A 15,585-nucleotide genomic window follows, 5' to 3' on the forward strand; every position below is an offset into this window, starting at 1 on the left:
TTTAATGCGTAAATAAATTATCCGAAATCTATAAATACACATTGTTGATCAGTTACAGGTATTATTTTTTTTTTATTTTTTACAACAAATTAATATTCGGGTAAAGAAAAGTGATTTTCATTGCTCTTTCTGTTCTCATTATTGTAGAATTACGAAGGGCACAACAAACAAGAAATAAAAATAAGGTATTGTGTCTTTAAAATAACAGCCTAAAACCTAGAAATTGAAACGTTGCACTATTGATAAAGTTCTTGTTTTGAAAACTGTTACCGAATTAATTGAATCAATCTTTTTTTTTTTTAAAGATTTATACACTTCTATTATGTAAGAAAGCATTAATTATGTGAAGGCCAACGGCCAAGCCTATGTGTCCCAAGGCCCAACCGCTCTATACCGAAATGGCTAATTCCTTGGAGGGAACAGGTCCAGATGTTTTGACTTCCTTTTTTGGAGTTAATTAGCTGCACCTTGGAGATTAGACTTATACCCAAAATTTTATGACAATTTGAATCATTATGGCTATTAACTTTCAAATTTATTTTATGAACAAATATTAATAGGTTCATATCAAAATTTAGATTAAAATGTTACGTGGGATAGAGGAATAAATTTGTTTATTGTGAGATTTGAATAAAATTTTAAATTTGAACTGTAATATTTTTCTTTCGTTGGAAAGAAAAAAATAACTTAAAATTTCCTTTAAATAATTAGATCAAATTGAGTTCCATTCTGCACCTGAGTATTTATCTTATTAGTTGGTGCATAATCTCTCTATTTAAAGAATATGATTCGAATTCTCTCTCTCTCAATTATAAAAAAAAAAAAAAATTGAGTTCCATTCTTGAATGATTGGCATAAGCAAATAAAGGAATTCTATACACTTTAGTTGAATTCTACAGTTAACAAAAAATGAGTCAATGTGATGATATATATATATCAATATCTATTGCCTATTAATCTCACATAGACATAGGGTCAACAAAATTTGTTTGGGTCCATTCCTTGCCATCATCAATGAAAGTTAGCATAATCAAATTGAAGGAGAGAGAGAGAGAGAGAGAGAGAGAGGAGGGGGGGGGGGGGGATATAGCCTCACCCTGAGCTGGCCAATCAGAATGCTGCATTGTATTACTCCAGAATCCTGATGGGCTGTTTCTGTTCCCTCCTCACTCATATCTTATCTTCCATCAAATAGGGTTCGTAGGTACTGTAAGCCCATCACATTCCTCTCTACCACCCCTTTTTGGCAATCCCACCACACTCTTAAATTTCCCTCTCTTCCCCCATCCATCCATCCTTATCAAACCAAAATATGACCACAAACTCTCTAAGGTACCTCCATCATCCCCAATACTCTTCCCTCAAACGCCTCTCCACCTCAGAATCCATCCCTCCTCCTCCTTCCTCCCTCTTCATCAGACCCTCCTCCTCCTCCTCCTCCTCCACTAACAATCTTTCCTCCACCACCACCTTCTCTCTCTCTTCTACCACCTCTTCCACTTCCTCTACCACCTCCACTTCCCAGCCTATCTCCTTCGACGCCCTCCAGCACCACCTTTCCACTCAGAACTTCCGCCAGGCTGATGAAGAGACACGCCGTCTCCTCATAGTCCTAGCTGGGGAAGCAGCTGAGAAACGTGGCTATGTCTTCTTCTCTGAGGTCCAGTTCATCTCTGAAGCCGACCTCATAGCTATCGATGACCTCTGGAAGCAGTACAGCAGCAACAGGTTCGGATACAGTGTTCAAAAAAGATTGTGGCAGAAAGTTGACAAGGACTTCACCAAGTTCTTTCTCAAAGTTGGGTGGATGAAGAAGCTTGACACCGAGGTTGAGCAATACAACTACAGGGCTTTCCCGAATGAGTTTATGTGGGAACTAAATGATGAAACACCCGAGGGTCACTTGCCATTGACAAATGCTCTAAGGGGAACACAGCTGCTTAACAGTATTCTTAGCCATCCAGCTTTTGAGGGTCAGGAGGATGACGAAGAAGAAGGTGAAGTTGGTGGAGAAGATGGGGCTGTCAAAGGTTTGAGAGATGGAGCAAAGCCACTCAGCAACAAATTTTTCAAACCAGACTATAGCTTTTGATCACTTTTTGCCCAATGTTTTAGCAAAAAACACTGTAAAACTTGAATTGGAATTTCAAAATAAATTAATCAATGTCTGTAATGATCATAGGTGGTATATAATTATTGCTTCTTTTTACAGGGATGAAATTTTGTCTTTCTTGTTGTCCACACCACTGTATTTCTTGCTTGTTTTTTTTCCCTCGAAAGCTTGCCTCACATAATTTCCAAGAGGCACAATGGCTCAGTTACCTTTTCTGTTTGAAATATTAAATGCGGGCGTTGGAGTTAAAAGCAGTCATTGGTATTTGATCTTCAATGCAATTCTGAGAGAAGGATGATGACAAACAAAAGACTGACTTGTTTGTTTTTTTGCCTGTTCTTGATTGTGACCTTTTTCTTTTGATTTGATCAAGGGTACTTGTTGAGAAAGAAAGAAACTACCCCATTGACAAACTATGGTCTGCATTGTGCCTTTCAAAGATTAAAATAATAGGAAAAGAAATGGTTAGGTTTGGTGAAGGAAATGCAAGTATGCCAAATTGTAATTCCATCATGGAGGCCATAGCGTAAAGGGAAAAAGTAGATGTTAAAGGTTCGGTGAAGCTTTTGGAATCAAAATCATTACTATGATGAATAAATAACACATGCATACACTATTGAATATCAACATAATGACAAAATTTCAATATAAAGATACACTAAAAATAAACCCGTTTTCTTAATCTTAGCATTAACTTAGACATCGACTGATAAAGAAAAAGCGGAAGGAGTTGAGGGGGGAGAACAATATTCATGGCTCTGCACTATCCTCGGCAGTTCTCTTCCAGAAATTTATGGCACAACACATTACAAATATCTTTATTTGTGGACATACAGAGAGACGAAACCCTGCAAGATTTGGACCTGTCCTTTTTTCCTTCATCTGGGTTTTGCAAATTTGCAGTGGCCCACATAGTGCTTGGTGGTAAGAGCAGAGCCAAGGATGGAATGGAAGCATTAAGCCCTCTTTTCTTTGTATAAAAGAATTGCCACGTCTCTTGACATTTCAGGGCTATTTTTCTCCACAATTTTGACTCATTCATGCACTCAAAATGCCCCAAAATTTTTTCTTCGGTTAAAAACTATGAACTACAATCCAGCTCACCCCAAAGTCACCAGATAATTAGACATTCTGTAATAGGCTTTTTGCCTGTTGAGGATTTGTTCCCCACTCTTACCCCCAAACTTATTAATACATAATTTAAGGAATTAAGTTTTTGCATTTACCAACGTTGAATACACTTCTTTGATTAAATGAAAGAATATAAACTTGATATGTTTGGAATGATTTATGCTACTAATTCTCAAGAGAAAATTTCAAAGCTTAGTTCCATTAAGTTAGCAGCTTCAATATTATATAGTTAGTTTACTCATCCAAACATTACTTTTTTGCTTGAGGGTTTGAACAGTGTACTTTAAGAATTACAAAAAAATGGTTAACCTTGTTAGAAATCCTGTCATCACTCTTATCAGTATAGAGTATAGAAGTTTTAAAAAGAATAATAATAACAGTTCTGTAAAGCATATTATAAGCTGAATGCTGTCAGCTTACTTGGAAGCAAAGTCAATTTAATGCTTAGCTTGGAAGATTACAACTTTTCCCTTGACTTCACCCCCTGATTTAACCAACTCAAAATTACAAAAATATCCCATCTCCACAATCTGATTTAGTTGCATGAGTGCTTCAACATAAATTAGCATGTCAATGGCAGCTTGCTTTCTAATTTGTACAATAATGCTACAACATGCAACCGTGTACCGTTAACTTGCTGTAATGGGAACATGCGAAAACACAAACAGATGGATGTATTGGTCCTCTGAAAAAATTTATCCTCTGAACATCGGAGCCTTCGTAAAGTTCTTCGGAACATACAGCTGAGAACAGATTTGAGACATGCTTCATACCTAAAAATTGTCACAACAATCTCCTTCAAAATAACAATTAAAGGTAAACAATTATCTAAGCAAGGTTCTGCTCACCTACAACTTTTGCAACTTGATTTAGAGGTACCCAAACCAGTTTCATGAGAAATAGTAGGGTTGTTAATGGTTAAACAAATTAAAGATGAAAGCAGGTCCAATGGCTTCAATGCATCTGCTTAGTTGTACAGAGTGAAATAACCGAGAATCCAAGGATGTACTCTTACAACTTATTTTAACTATACTCCTTTTCCAACAACTCATTTTAACTTAGAAGAGTACACTATGTTTTAATTTCATATCTTTCCCAAACGATCGAGGATAAACAATGAAGGAATGGACTGTTTAGCAAAGTATAGCATAAGGCCGAACCAATATTCCAATAAGATCACACTAACATTGCAGTGAACTTCTGACAGGGAAAATTAATCCTACAGTCAACTCACAGAGAAACCAAACTTACCAAAATAATGCACTACGCACAAGGGCAAAGTCTCTTGGTATGCAGATGTGAACCATCACATGACAGCATTGATTGTGTTCGAGTATACAAGCATGCTCCTGGATTCTGAAAGATAGAGAAAATATGTAATACTAAAGTTTTAGAATTAAATTTTTAGTGTATTGATAGGGTTTCATTTTTTATTACATGATTTGCATTTTCATAAAAATGAAAAACTAACTAGAATGAAATTATTTCAATTATGAGTATAAACAACCAGTTTAGCACACATAGTTTAATTTTACTTCCATGGCAAGGTGAGAAACTGAGCATGAAAGTTTTGATGTCCAAACACTTCCAAGTAATCACTAAGTTATCTGGTAATACACAATTCTTGCAAATATAAAGTTTTATAAAAAAGGGGCAATATACCAAATGTTTGGGAGCATCATAAACGACTTCTGCAGGTTGATCTGCACCAACACTTGCCAAGCATGCTCCTTTGCAGCTCATATATTTCTGGATACTGTTTAGAAAGAAGAACTCAAACCAAAATCCAAGAAGCAAAGAAGATATTGAAAGCGCATGAAACATTAATTTAGAAAATGATTTCAAGCACAAATCAAAAAGAACCTCCCTGTTTAATATTACACCTACACTTTCCTCCTTGGATGTTATAAGCCAAGGATAATATATATGGATGATAGGAAGTGCAAGAAGATTGGCACAATTCAGGTTATCAAAAGACAATGGGGATAAGTGTAATAACAAGAACTGTAACTTCAACAAAACCACCTAGCATTCTAAGGCATTCTCCTAGCATTTGATGGAACATAATTATCAGCAACATTTTTGAGAATGCAAGATACAAATGTGAAATGATAATGAAAAAGCAGAGAAATCACCACAAGATGTAGTAGAAAGTGAGGCAGTTTTTACATGAGGTTGTTTTGCTCTCTCTTTCTCTCTCACATTTGTATTGACATCTTGAAACTGGTTTTATTTGTCTTTGATTAGGTATCTGTAACAGCAACTAATAGTTTGTTGAATTACAAAGTGGCATGGTTTTTGGAAAAGCCCAGAAAGCCACAATTTCAATTTGAAGCACAATTAGATTCTGTAATTTCAAATTGCTTTATTTTGAATTGCTTCAGTTCAAAATTCAATGGGAATTTTCAAATGCTACATTCACACAAAGTCTAAAAGATTTCCTTATTTGAAATACTACATGTGATTAGACAAAAACTAAAGTTACATGTACATGGAAAAAAAATGTCAAGTATTTGGCCTTTTAACTAGTAAGAAGCCAAATTAAGCTGGAGGAGCATAGTGAAGCTCATCCTCACACCTTTGGCCACACACATTGGGGTAAGGAGAAAGAAGGTGACAAAAAGAAAATAAAAGCTAGTCTGTTCTTTGTGTGTGTATAAATGAAAGAAAAGCTTGTCTCTTAAGAGGAAGCTATATAGATTTATAAAAATATAAATAAAAGAATCTGCAAGAGAGCTAGTGCTGATAATCCCAACTCCTACAGCATGTCTCAATTTATGCATCAATTAAGGTATGTGCATGTGTCAATGTTTGTTTTGTGCTCTTCTGAGTGGCAGGTTTATTGTCATTGCAGGCAGATCAACCAAACAGAAAAAGCCACTCCAAAAAATTTTTAGCCATGTACTTAGAAAAATAATGAACAAGAAAACCAAATATTAGAAGAAAAAGGTTAAAAAGACCATGAAGAACTTACATGTCACACTGGTTAAGTACCAAAAGCTTATTTAATACGCATGATTGTCCATTTGACCTGCAAACTGAATCACAAGACTCTCCTTGCCTATGTTTCATGGAAAAAAGAGAAAAAGTGTTAGCTTGACAAAAAATTACATGTTAAGAGTAAAGAAACAGAACCAAATCAGCCAATCACAATGGAGATTCACCTTCCAATGATAACATTAATTCCATGTAGTCTGGCTTCTACAGGTGTGACAGAGGACCCTGTTGCAAGGAAAATTCAATCCATATAATTCAATGCTTAAATACTCAACCAGAAAGATAACTGTTGATTTCAAACAGCATAGTTATGCAAGTTAAAAATATATCAATAGAAAGGGTGTCAATATCTTACACGAGCTGCAAAACCTTCTGCTATTACTTGGTTATATTTATGGGCTCAATAGAAATTTCAAGGTTTTGGGGTTATTAAATTAATTAATCTATGCTTATTTCACAAGTAATATGGAGTAGCTTATAAACACTTCTATTGTTTCACCTTCTACAAGCTTTTGGACAATTAAGATCCCCTCTATTTCCTTTCCCTGGGTCATCTATTATGCTTTCAATTTCCTCTGTCACATTCATTTCTTTCTGATTTCTCTCTGTTCTCTATTTTCTATCTTTTCCTATACACCGCACCAGTGGAGCAGAATTTAAGAGGAAAATATAAAATATGAAAATGTAAAATAACTATTGGGATGAGCCAATGACATAATAATAATGAAAAGAAAATCATGTCTCAACATACCAGTAGAATTTGATGGGAGTGAGAAGCAATGATGAAAATCACTAACATAAGCATTTTCGTGAACCTGAAACATAATTTAACCACCAGTATTGGAGTCTCAAAACATAAAAATACTGTTATATGAATCACATATATTGCCTAAAGAAATGTCACTATTGAAGAAAATGACACAGGTTATTAAAATTAACGAACCATTATCATGGTTTGTGATTTACAGCATTGCATAACTGTCTTCACTACCAATGGTTTCCAGGAAATTGTATCTAGATAGTTCTTTTTCATTTAATAAAAGAAATGATCTAGAACACCATAAATAAATTCCTATATCAATAGAATATCACTTACCACACTTTCAGAACTGTGACGGCACCTCCCAGCACAAAAATCAAAGACGCTGAGATAAGCCCCTGGAAAAGAAGGCCAAACAAAAAAGAGAAAAAAATTATGATGACCTGGTACCTCATAGACAATCCCTTAAATGATAGCTATGCCATGTTTAAAAACGAAAGAAAAGTATCACAATTTTGAAAATTAAATATATCTTCAGTTGGACAAATTACCACACCAAGAACCCAAGAAGTGCCAGTGATTACTTAGAATAATTGTGGCTTCCAAAACTATAAACTTACCTGCTGTAGCTGGCTTAGCTATTTTCAGTTTCAGTACTTGTTCTTTTTGTATCTGCAAAATAAATATCAGTATAAATTTAAGTTTCGCTATCATATAAATGATAATTAGCCAAAAGAAACGGGAAAAAAAGGAGTGCTAAAGAAGATACTTGAGCAGGGTGTAGGCAGCATGAAACACAAAATTCATAGGAGTTACAACACTGTGAAAGAATGTTGCATCCGCTGCAAATGAGAACAAAAGGTGTTACAAGCTACCATAAAGACTGTTATTAAAGTCAGCATCTTGGGGACCTTAGAAAAAATAAACTCACTGACAAGAGAATTTGTCTCCTCTTTCAGGACAGCAACGGGACTCTGGATCCAATGAGAGAGCATCACACACATAACCTACAATGTAAATACCAGTGTGAAGCTAATGAAACTAAAAGATAAGATGAAATGCCAGACTTATTAGATGCAATAGGTAATACAATAGCCAAAGTTAGAATTGCAACAAGAGTTACACAGACTCTCAAGTAGTGATGGTATGCATTAACAAGTAAGTAGAAACGTGAACACAAATTAAAGAAAAACGAGAGGGAAAATGAAGTCTTAAGTACAAATGAAGCCCTAAACAGATCAGATTAAACTTCTTCCTTTTCCCTTTCCATTCCATATCACAATTTTTACTTTCCCTTTTGTTTGCCAAACTCTGAGCAATCTGAGGATAGAACGAAAGATGAAAGAGTCTGAACCACAGGTGTATATCTTTGAAGTACCAATATTTAATAAAGTTTCTTGATTTACTGATATTGATTTAACAAAAAAAAAAGTGTCCTTTATATATTGTGGTAATAATGTTTTCGAATCAGTTCCATAAAAGAGAATCTTTTGCTTCAATGATCATGCGGAAGAAACTATGTGCAACCCCGGAATCACAAGTCATACGAGAAAGGAAACAGCTTTAAATACTTCCCATTCAGTTTTTCATACCTATTTTTTCCAACATCTAATTCCGTTGACCAATAAAACCAGTGATTTTTCAAAATTTACAAGCTCTAAAGCTTGAATTATGGCAGCCCAAAAGAGAATTGATGAAGCGAGTACTCACCATTATCATCAGATAATAAATATCTTCCTTGAACTGTTGTTCTGCAAATGCGCCTCTCTGGAAATCCAATCTCCTTCCTACAATTCCGTCAATCCCATTATTTTTTTTTTAAAAGAAAAGAATTAAAAAGCAGAAACAAAAGGACCCAAAAGTCTTTCGACATTAAAAATTCGTAGAAAGTACTTTCTCTCTGATTGTAATATACCTGTTAGCCGAAATGGTGAATGAGAATTGAACAAGGAGTTGTTGAAAGAAAACCCAGGATAAAATTAACCTGGATTTGGATTTCGACATACTTGTCTTTGATTTTAGCACCGATCAAAAATTTCTTATTCTTCCTTCTACTCTGATGTCTCCCTCGAGCCCCGACACCCGAGAATGCAAGTTATCGTTTGAAGGACAGCCCAACTGCCCAAGCCCATCAAGTACACCTGAATTTAAAAAATAAAAAATAGCTTTCCCTTTTTTGGTTTTTACATTTTATAAACAAAAGGATATTCATTTGTTTATTATTAAGAATTTTAAGATAATGTTTAAATAAAATTTTAAATTATTTAAAAATTTTGAATATATCAAATTATTATTAATTATAATTTATGTCACGTAATATAATAATAAATAATATTTAATTTAAAATAAAAAATATAAAAATTTATTTAAACTTTTTAAATAATTAAAGGGTTTTTTAAAAATATTATATCATAATTTTTTTATCAAAATAAGGTTGTTTGTAATTTTGTTTACCAAATTAGAGTTCTTTTAAACTATATTCCTAAATAAGGTAATTTGTCCGATTAGATTCCACGTCAGCATTCTTCTTTTCATCCTCTTTGATTAGGTTATACATAAATTAAGGGTGATGTGGATAAAATAATGCAGCGGAAAACAAGGGAAGGTAACTATTTTGGTTCTCCCCCACGCCCCATGAGCATGAAACGCAGCGTACCCCTCCAAGTCGAACATTGTTGGAGCCCGGGTCACAATGTGTGCAACTCAGAGTCAGCACGTGCTCCGCTTGGTCCTCTCATGCCGCAACATTACCGCGCACGTGACTCAGCCAGGGACCTCCTACATCGTCGCCATGGCCTCCTCCGCCGAGCAAGAATTCCTCATCCAATACCGCTCCAAGCTCGACCATTTCCCTCGATCCCACCACTACTGGGACGCCAAAGTCGCTTCCAGAGTCGGCGAGAAACTCGGGTTCCGCTTGAAGGCGATCGGCGTCAGCAACATCGCCGTCGATGTTAATGAAGAGATCTCCAGACCCATTCACCGCCGGAGATTGGTTTTGCCGCTCTTTGACTCGTTACGCCGCGTCGGTGTTGAGATCGATGGTGCCGATAGGTTGGCGGAAATCGGGCCTAGCATGGGTTAGGCTTTCATTTCGAAATTCAACAAACGCCAAGAGACATTTCCTTAATAATCTTCGCCCTTAATTCTTTAGGATGCTTTTAATTACAGAGATTCGGCCTCTGAATTATATTTTCTGTAATTCAGAATTGTTATATTTTTTTTTCTTCAGATATACCAAAAGGAATTTTGAGTAATTGAGAATTATTATTATTTTCTAATGAAAATTTCAATACAGTGCTTTACATTGCTTTGGTATCTTCTTCTGGGAAGTGCTGGTAGCCATTTTTGTAACAATACGAACTGGTAGGATAAGTTCACAGGATATTCATTCATGAGAAACTAGCTGAATTACCTTTTATTTTCTGTTGAAACGAAATTTGTCAACTCTAGTTTGCAGTGGAGTTCAGTACAAGTCCAAGCTATCATTACTTTGAAAAAGAGTTCAATCAGATTAAAGATTGACTTACAATATTGAAAAACCAGAAAGTACAACAACATTCAACCATATCTATTTCTTCTTTGAATGAGAAATGTGACCAATAATTAATTTGACACATCACAGTACACAACTTAGCTGATGATTCTTTAACTAAATCAGCCTGTTTTAACCTGAGATATATTGCAGAGAGTTCTTTTGATTTAGTATTTTAATTGGAAAAATTGAAATTAAGTGGAAATAGAGAAATAGCAAGTCAGAAAGTTGGAACTAAGCTATTGTGGGTTTGGCTTGGTAGCAGAAGTTAGGCCAGCTTGAAGAATAATCAAGAAAGTTGGGAGGATTTCCACAATGTCGAAATTAGTGAATAAAAGGCGCCTTTAATGCCTTAGGTTAAAGCTTACTAGCTCTGATATGAATCCAAAGGGGGATAGGGAATCAGTGGACCTTGAAGGAAAAAAATTTGACTTCATGTCTTTGATGATGTTGGTTTTGTTATAGTAAACTCATTTAGCCAATCACAGAATGGTTTATGTTTTTCTCAATGCAGAGGGGAAGGAGAAAGTAAAGCAAAGATACGAATTTAAGAAGGATTTTGGGATTTTCTAAATCCCACATGATGACTACTCACCAACTATCAATGATCACATTTGAACTATAAAACTGAAATTCTGGCATGGCTTTCCCCTCAAGAAACCATGGGGAAGTCCTCTGTTTGCTGATCCTATAGCTCATATTCTTGGAAAGAACATAAATCTAGACAGCAATGGCCTTCACCAGTTGTTTCTTATTGGCTTTCTCTATTGTTGTCATGCTTTCAGGCATTGATACAAACTTGGCAGCTCGCTATCTGCTTGACAAGACACGGTCTCCAGCTCCATCTGTGCTGTCCGTGTCTGCTCCACAATCATCACTGCCTCCGCACAGTTCAAAATCAAGTTTCACAGCACCTGCAGAGCCTCCTTTGGCCGGCTCTCAACCATCCGTTTCTAGTTCCATGCCCAGTTCATCAGAATCAACGACACCATCCTCAGCTTCAGATAAACCATCTCTGCCTAATTCTACGCCAAGCTTGACACAGCCCGCAGCAGCGCCTAAAGCTTCTACTCAGCCATCTTTATCTAAAACAATCCCAAGCTCAACACAGCCCACACCCTCTCAGCAAGCTTCCCGTAATTCAATCCCTGGCTCGAGAGAACCAACAATGGCTCCAATGGGTTCCTCTCATCCGTCCTTGTCTAATACAGAGCCAAGCTTGACACAACCCGCAATGTCACCTTTAGCTAATGCCCCACCATCTTCGTCTACTAATAATCCATCTCTGTCCAATTCAACAAACAACTTGGCACAGCCTGCTGTGGCACCTATGGCTTCTACTCATCCGTCTTCTCCAGATAAAGTACCAAGTTTGGCAGTGCCTGCTACCTCGCCTTCAGCTACTACCCAACCATCGTTGCCTACTAATAATTCACCTTCGTCCAATTCAATGCCAGGCTTGGCACAGCCTGCTATGGCACCTATGGATTCTACTCATCCATCTGCACCAGGTAAAGTGCCAAGCTTGGCACTGCCTGCAACGTCTCCTTCAGAAACTACCCAACCATCGTTGCCTAATCCATCTTCGTCCAACTCAACATCAGGCTTGACACAACATGGAATGGCACCTATGGCTTCCTCTCTGCCATCTTCACCAGATAAGATGCCAAGCTTGACACTGCCTGCAACATCACCTTCTGCTACCAGCCAACCATCTTTGCCTACTAATAGTCCATCATTCTCCAATTCAACGCCAAGCTTGGCACAACCTGGAATGGCACCTATGGCTTCCTCTCAACCATCATTGTCAAACTCAACGCCGAGCTTGGGACTGCCTTCAATGTCGCCTTCTGCTACCAGCCAACCATCTTTACCTGCAAATATTCCATCGTTCTCCAACTCAACACCAAGCTTGGCACAACCTGGAATGGCACCTATGGCTTCCTCTCAACCATCATTGTCAAACTCAACGCCAAGCTTGGGACTGCCTTCGATGTCGCCTTCTGCTACCAGCCAACCATCTTTGCCCACAAATATTCCATCGTTCTCCAACTCAACACCAAGCTTGGCACAACCTGGAATGCCACCTATGTCTTCCTCGCAACCATCATTACCAAACTCAACGCCGAGCTTGACACAACCTGGTATGGCACCAATGGCTTCGTCTCAACCATCATTGTCAAATTCAACTCCAAGCTTGGGACTGCCTTCAATGTCGCCTTCTGCTACCAGCCAACCATCTTTGCCTACAAATAGCCCATCGTTCTCCAACTCAACGTCAAGCTTGACACAACCTGGAATGGCACCTATAGCTTCCTCTCAACCATCTTCGCCTGATAAAATCCCAAGCTTGGCATTGCCTTCAAATTCACCTTCTAATACCACCCAACCGTCGTTGCCTAACAATATTAATCCATCATTATCCAACTCAACCCCAAGCTTGACACAACCTGCAATATCACCTTCAGCTCATCAAGCTTCGCCCCAATCCTCAATGACACCTACGGCTTCACCAAATCATACATCTCCGTCTAATATTGCACCGAAGGCTTCCTCGCAACCATCTTTACCAAACACGACTCCAAGCTCGACACAATCAGCAGTTGCGCCTTCTCCTACTGCTCATCCATCTTCGTCTAATACAACGTCAGGGTTAAAACAACCCGCGATGGCGCCGCCAAGGACATCTGAGACACCTTTGCGTGGAGCTTCCTTGCCTCCACTTTCTGGCATGAACCCCACTACGCCAACAAATGCAAGCACAACGCTACCGTCAATCCCAACGAAAATCTCTTTCCCATTCCTTCCGCCACCATCTACCAAAACTAGGCCTTGAAATAACTTATATTCTCAATTGCCTAGTATGCAAGATAAGTATTTTAATTAATGTTAAGAATAAAACGGTGGATATCCTCTCTCACCAGCCTAATCAAAATATCAAATGATTCAAATAAGCAAAATGACTTGGAACATACATATTTAGCTATTTGTTTTTGGCTAATTTCTCAGGAAAAAAAAAAAGTCATGTAAATACTTGTAATCTTTTCTCCTGTATTTTTTAGACATTTGAGAAAATTTAAGGAAGAGAATAAATTCAATTCCGTACATTGTTGGGCAAAGTATGTATGTTATTGTCATTTTTTATTTTTAGTAAAAATAATTTCCATTTTCCATGAATGTGATTTCAAATTTAACCAAAAATGAAAAGAATTTATATATATTCTGTATGTTAATCTGGAAGAAATTTATTGTGTTTGATCTAACCAAAGAGTAAGGACAACCCAGTACTCCTTTAGTTGCCACTCTATGAGAACAACAAAAATAAATGCATTTTGATTAATTAGTTCCTTAATGGATTAAAAATGTTATAAATTGCACTCAACTATTTAATTTTGTAATAAATGCATCTATTTTTCTATTCAAAAAAATTATATTCATTTTTTTAATTAAAACAAAAAATATGTCACAAGTTTCACTGCCGCTGATCACCCTTCAAATCGAACTTAATCTTCAACTTTACAATACAAAAGGAAACCACGAAGAGTCTTCCGATTTATCCATCTAGAGATAGTGCTACCCAAAATACAGCGAAGAGCTTATAGTAAAAGTTGGCCTCCTTTGACGAACTCATTTTTATGAATTGTGAGGTTTGATGCATTTTTATCAGTAGCATAAGGAGAAAACACTTTAATGTAAAAATTATTTACAAGTCAACTAATTAAACTTGTTGACGGAAGAAATTTTCTATGCTTTTAAATTTGTAAAACTCAAAAAAAGACGATGGTTTGCATAATTGATAAATTTTAATATGTTATTGTGAAAAACTTTTTAATAATAAAATAATTTTAAAAATAGGCTATAATGAAAAATATTTTTTGACGGGATGGTTCAAATTATAGAAAAATTTTCAATTTATTCAAAAAATAAAAAATATTAGATTTCAAAGTGTTTTTCAATGCCATTAAAAAAAATAGATTTCAAAGTATTTTTCATAAGCTATTAAAAAAAGTGTTTTCATTATTTTTTTTCAAAAGGTTAATTTTTAATTATCAAACCAACTAAATGATAAAAAAATTTATATTAATAAAAACTAGACATTTTACCTTCAAAACCATCATAACAAATCAAACCGAATAATAAAAAAATTCTATTATTAAGAAATTAGACATTTTACCATTAATTCAAAACCATCATAATTGTTGACTGAAAACATCCTCATCAATATATAAATAAAAATATGAGTTACGACATAATTAAAGATAATGATGAGAACTCAACATGTATTCATTTGAAAAAGATAGAAATTAATTGGATTTCGTTTTCATGTAAATTTTTTAAAAAGTTAAAATGCAATCAAAGTGGATCAAACCAAACTAATAAAGTGGATATGATTTTGTCAACTTAAGCCAAACAATGAACGCTCCTAATTAATTATTACACCCCTAATTATATTTAATTAAAAAAAAACAGAGTTGTGATAACCCCTAGCTGTGGGCCATGGATTCGGCTGTGTTTAGAGGCATCCAACTGCTTGTGGTCAATCATATCATCAATAACATAAAGGTAGAAATTTGAAAAAAAGAAGAGAAAAAGATGAATGAAGCATGTGCCCTTCATTTCGGCCTTTGCTTTCAATCCGTTTCTTTCTTCTTTACACAAAGCCAACCTGTTTTTTTTTGCACCACATTTATTATTATTAAGTCAAACAAAAGGGTCGGGCATTTAGAGGTAAACAGCTCTGCGACAACAATACACGTTTTCTAGGATGGATTTTGGACATGTCTTTTCCCAAATCAACCTCTGTTTCTTTTTTTTTTAATTTAATTTATGTAATCAATAATAATTGAATTAATAAAATTATTGAATCAATTTAACAAGATAAAACATAATATCTAATTTTTTTTTGAACTATTTAGTAAATTTTAAATTAATTTTTTTATTATATTTAATTAATTTTTTATATTTTTATTTTATATCAATAAGTTTTTATTAATAATTATTATTAGTCAAAAAATCACTTATAATTTTATATCATGTGATATTAATGTT

At 35.6% G+C, this 15,585-nt stretch overlaps 4 protein-coding genes across 7 annotated transcripts; 3 read left to right on the forward strand and 1 right to left on the reverse strand.

Annotated features, from left to right (window-relative positions):
• Nucleotides 1,198–2,228, forward strand: LOC18602494 (tetrapyrrole-binding protein, chloroplastic). Its single transcript, XM_007033903.2, has one exon. The coding sequence runs from the start codon at nucleotides 1,313–1,315 to the stop codon at nucleotides 2,090–2,092; it is 780 nt and encodes a 259-aa protein (XP_007033965.2). The 5' UTR covers nucleotides 1,198–1,312; the 3' UTR covers nucleotides 2,093–2,228.
• LOC18602495 lies at nucleotides 3,601–9,133 on the reverse strand. Of its 4 annotated transcripts, none has more exons than XM_007033904.2 (12): nucleotides 8,917–9,133; nucleotides 8,712–8,788; nucleotides 7,933–8,008; nucleotides 7,771–7,843; nucleotides 7,622–7,673; nucleotides 7,338–7,399; nucleotides 6,993–7,056; nucleotides 6,409–6,466; nucleotides 6,219–6,305; nucleotides 4,907–5,000; nucleotides 4,496–4,600; nucleotides 3,601–4,017 (listed from the first exon to the last, which is right to left on the reverse strand). In XM_007033904.2, the coding sequence occupies exons 1-11, from the start codon at nucleotides 9,003–9,005 to the stop codon at nucleotides 4,508–4,510; spliced, it is 825 nt and encodes a 274-aa protein (XP_007033966.1). In that variant the 5' UTR covers nucleotides 9,006–9,133; the 3' UTR covers nucleotides 3,601–4,017; nucleotides 4,496–4,507. The 4 variants fall into 4 exon arrangements, with proteins under 4 accessions (XP_007033966.1, XP_017975952.1, XP_007033967.2 ...); XM_018120463.1 differs by having other exon boundaries at nucleotides 3,601–4,037; XM_007033905.2 differs by having other exon boundaries at nucleotides 3,601–4,040.
• LOC18602496 lies at nucleotides 9,597–10,309 on the forward strand. The gene has a single exon (XM_007033907.2). The coding sequence runs from the start codon at nucleotides 9,694–9,696 to the stop codon at nucleotides 10,084–10,086; it is 393 nt and encodes a 130-aa protein (XP_007033969.2). The 5' UTR covers nucleotides 9,597–9,693; the 3' UTR covers nucleotides 10,087–10,309.
• LOC18602497 (DNA-directed RNA polymerase II subunit RPB1) lies at nucleotides 10,574–13,635 on the forward strand. Its single transcript, XM_007033908.2, has one exon. The coding sequence runs from the start codon at nucleotides 11,267–11,269 to the stop codon at nucleotides 13,370–13,372; it is 2,106 nt and encodes a 701-aa protein (XP_007033970.2). The 5' UTR covers nucleotides 10,574–11,266; the 3' UTR covers nucleotides 13,373–13,635.

Source organism: Theobroma cacao, chromosome 4 (genome assembly GCF_000208745.1).
Source record: "Theobroma cacao cultivar B97-61/B2 chromosome 4, Criollo_cocoa_genome_V2, whole genome shotgun sequence".
Lineage (NCBI taxonomy): Eukaryota > Viridiplantae > Streptophyta > Magnoliopsida > Malvales > Malvaceae > Theobroma > Theobroma cacao.